Raw genomic sequence first — 2926 nt, 5'->3', positions numbered from 1 at the left:
TTGGTCTTGATGTATCATAACCTAGAAAGCGTATCAATTGAATGGAACGATCAGATGTTATTTATCGTTGAATCAATTGCCGATTTTCATCAAAGAAAACTACGAGAAGAAATATGATTTATCTTATTTTTCCAAATGTAATCTACAGCTTTTCAATTGAGAATGTTCTGTTACCTTGTCTTCTACACCTGCTGGACCTGAGGCTTGTTCTGTTTCTTTCTTCTCTTTTTCCTCCATTTGTTTGCTCAGACTATTGACGAACATAATATTGCATGAACAACATAAATGAATATCCGTATTCTGTAATACAAACAAATATTTGAAATCAATAAAAAGTAAATAGTTCAAAAGAATATTTGAAATAAACTATTTCACGTACATTTGGAAAACCTTTTTCTTTTATGATATATTCATATAATTCACCTTCTCCGAGCTTCGTAATGGATGGGTTTTCGCAATTTGAACAATTTATTTTATTCATTTTTTTATATTTTATTCTATGTCTCTTCGAATTGTGAAAAAATATACAAGTGTCAAAATGATACAAAAAACAAACTTTTTTGGCAGTTGATTCAATTCAATTTTTCAATAGGAACATGATGGACATAACATCCCTATTGAAAAAACCAACTGTTTGTAGCATCAACAAAATGAATGAAACTATAAGATATTCTGCATATTTTGAAAACCAATTACACTACATTTATATGTTAAATGAAATAAAGATGTTGGTCTATTGTTTACTAAATTAATGCTAAATGAATAAATTTATTGAATATTTTGTTGCAAGAGTTTAAAAATGAGTGAATTTATCTTTTCAAACTGTGGTGAAAATATTCATTTGGTATGAAATGGTGAGAAAAGTTGAAATCACGAACGGGTAATTGTGAAATACTGTCAATGCAGTCGCATAAATAGTCCGTTCGACCGACTGTCATGTATCTGTACTAAGAATTGACTCTCTATGTGTATATCATTTGACAAATTCATTTCAGCTGTGTGTCTTTTTAATATCTACATTTTTTTTTCATATCAAATTTATATAAATCATGCCAAGTAAATCAAGCGATTTCGACCCACTTGAAGTAGGTCAAATGTCATTAATGATGTGAAAAAATTTGCATGTTAAATTTGCATACTTTCAACCCTTTTGATTATGTTCGATATATATTTTCATGAATGAAAAATTGAAGGAAAAATGCATTGATGAATGTTTCTGTCTGGAATTCCTGTTTAACACAAATAAAAAAAAAATGAAGAAAACTGCCAACCAATTTTAGATTCTCAAAAGTCCGATTTCATAATAATTTTCGTGCAAAATTATTATATGATTTCTGTCTATTCTCAACATTCCGAAATAATATTGAATAAACTTAGAAACGAAAAAAGAAATATAAATGATTGTTTCTTAAATAATTTCGAGGAAAAAAAGATGAAACCAACTTTTTTTTCATATTCAATGTTTGTTCATTCAATCGATAGTAGTTTGTACTATTTTACATACATCAATAGCATTCTGTTGTTCAAAACTGTTTCCAGAGTCGTTTCGGCTATAAAAAATAATGCAGACGAAAGAAAGTCCGTACATAATCTAAAAACTAATTGGGTTTTTGCATGGGTCGAAACATAAGTGAGAAATTATTTTAACTGATGTAAAGAATTTTCAACAATAAAAATACAACGGGTTTTTCTCAAACTGCAGGCAACATGTGGATCGGTGTGGCAAATTTGAAATCTTCGGGGAAAAGTTTGCTTGCGTGTGGATACATCAGTTTATACGATTGACAAATGGTTACGTCGGCCACACCGGCAATATCACCGATTTCTTTTTGGCTTCGTTTTTGCTCTGATGCCTGTGATGCCATATAAATTGCAGCGGCGGCCACTGAAATCGGTGATCGACCAGGTACACTGTCCATTTCGACGGCTTTGCGTGCGATATGTGTCGCTGCACGTTGAACCATATTCGGTAGGTCTAAACAGAGCAAAATAGAATGCATTTAGTTGGTTTCTAATAAATCGAAAAGTGTCTGTGTTCATTTACCCAAATTGGCACAAAACCGAGACATAAAGTCAGCGGTGGTGTTGAGTTCAACAGATGTAGCAAGTGCTTTCAATGTGAGTTTGAAACAACGACCAATTTTCTTCTTACTAATTTTGCTCACTGCACAAATTTCCTTAAATGTACGTGGTACTCCCTCTTGTCGACATGCTATGTACAAACATGCACTTGCCTTAGCATCATTCGAACGACCACATACGAGAGTCAATTTTTCCTACCTATGGGGACTATCGACCCGGATAAATGGTGGCAAATGGCCTAATTTGGTGTGGCCTAGCGAGCCATACCGACCAAAAATCCGTTTGCTCCCATTGGGAAAATTTCGAAAATTTATCCTGAGCAAAAAACAGCACTTGTCTTGAGCATTAAAGAAAGGAACCCAAAAATTTAGCATAAACTAAAATTGAATTTAATCGATAAACGACCCATGAAAATTAACCCATGAAAAAAGGCCATGATCATTTATTTCAATTTAATTTTGCCGAAATTTGCCGCTCACAAAAGCCGTATACGAATTTAAAAAAAAAACACGCAATTAAACCTTGTCCATATCCAACTGGTGCACTTGTCAAATGGTATACGACCGATCGAACGTACCCCCGAATAGTACAAATGTATATTTTGATAGAACGTTCTTGGTTTTCGTCTATTTTTATCACAATTGACTCGGCATCGTATTTGGAAGCCGCAAAACAAAATAAAACAAAACTCCACCAAAACCATATGGTGTATGTGGAAAAATTGTTCGTCAAAATCCAGTTTGTATTGTTGTTTATTGTGTTACGTGTTTTTGCATAAGAATCTTGTACAGAATGAGAAAATTGGAAGGTATTTGAGTTGTGGTGTTGTTGCCAAACACACAGT

At 33.0% G+C, this 2926-nt stretch overlaps 1 protein-coding gene and 1 long non-coding RNA gene across 2 annotated transcripts; both read right to left on the bottom strand.

Moving 5' to 3' along the window:
* On the bottom strand, window positions 1–1166 carry LOC129571688 (uncharacterized). Its single transcript, XR_008688320.1, has 3 exons — window positions 380–1166; window positions 175–300; window positions 1–99 (listed from the first exon to the last, which is right to left on the bottom strand). It is a non-coding gene; the product is annotated as an uncharacterized LOC129571688 (long non-coding RNA).
* A 240-nt stretch (window positions 1167–1406) lies between these two features.
* Window positions 1407–2276, bottom strand: LOC129571687 (transcription initiation factor IIB-like; the record flags this gene model as incomplete). The annotated part of the gene is made up of 2 exons (XM_055451503.1): window positions 1407–1975; window positions 2045–2276. Coding segments are annotated over 2 exons (516 nt in total), but the record flags the coding sequence as incomplete, so codon positions are not given.
* Between the last annotated feature and the right edge of the window lie 650 nt (window positions 2277–2926).

The sequence above is a fragment of the Sitodiplosis mosellana genome, unplaced genomic scaffold (genome assembly GCF_009176505.1).
Source record: "Sitodiplosis mosellana isolate CC-2019 unplaced genomic scaffold, AAFC_SMos_1.0 Smas_scaffold_3132, whole genome shotgun sequence".
NCBI lineage: Eukaryota > Metazoa > Arthropoda > Insecta > Diptera > Cecidomyiidae > Sitodiplosis > Sitodiplosis mosellana.
Note: the sequence above shows the minus strand (reverse complement) of the source record. Positions and strands in the feature narration are given on the sequence as shown.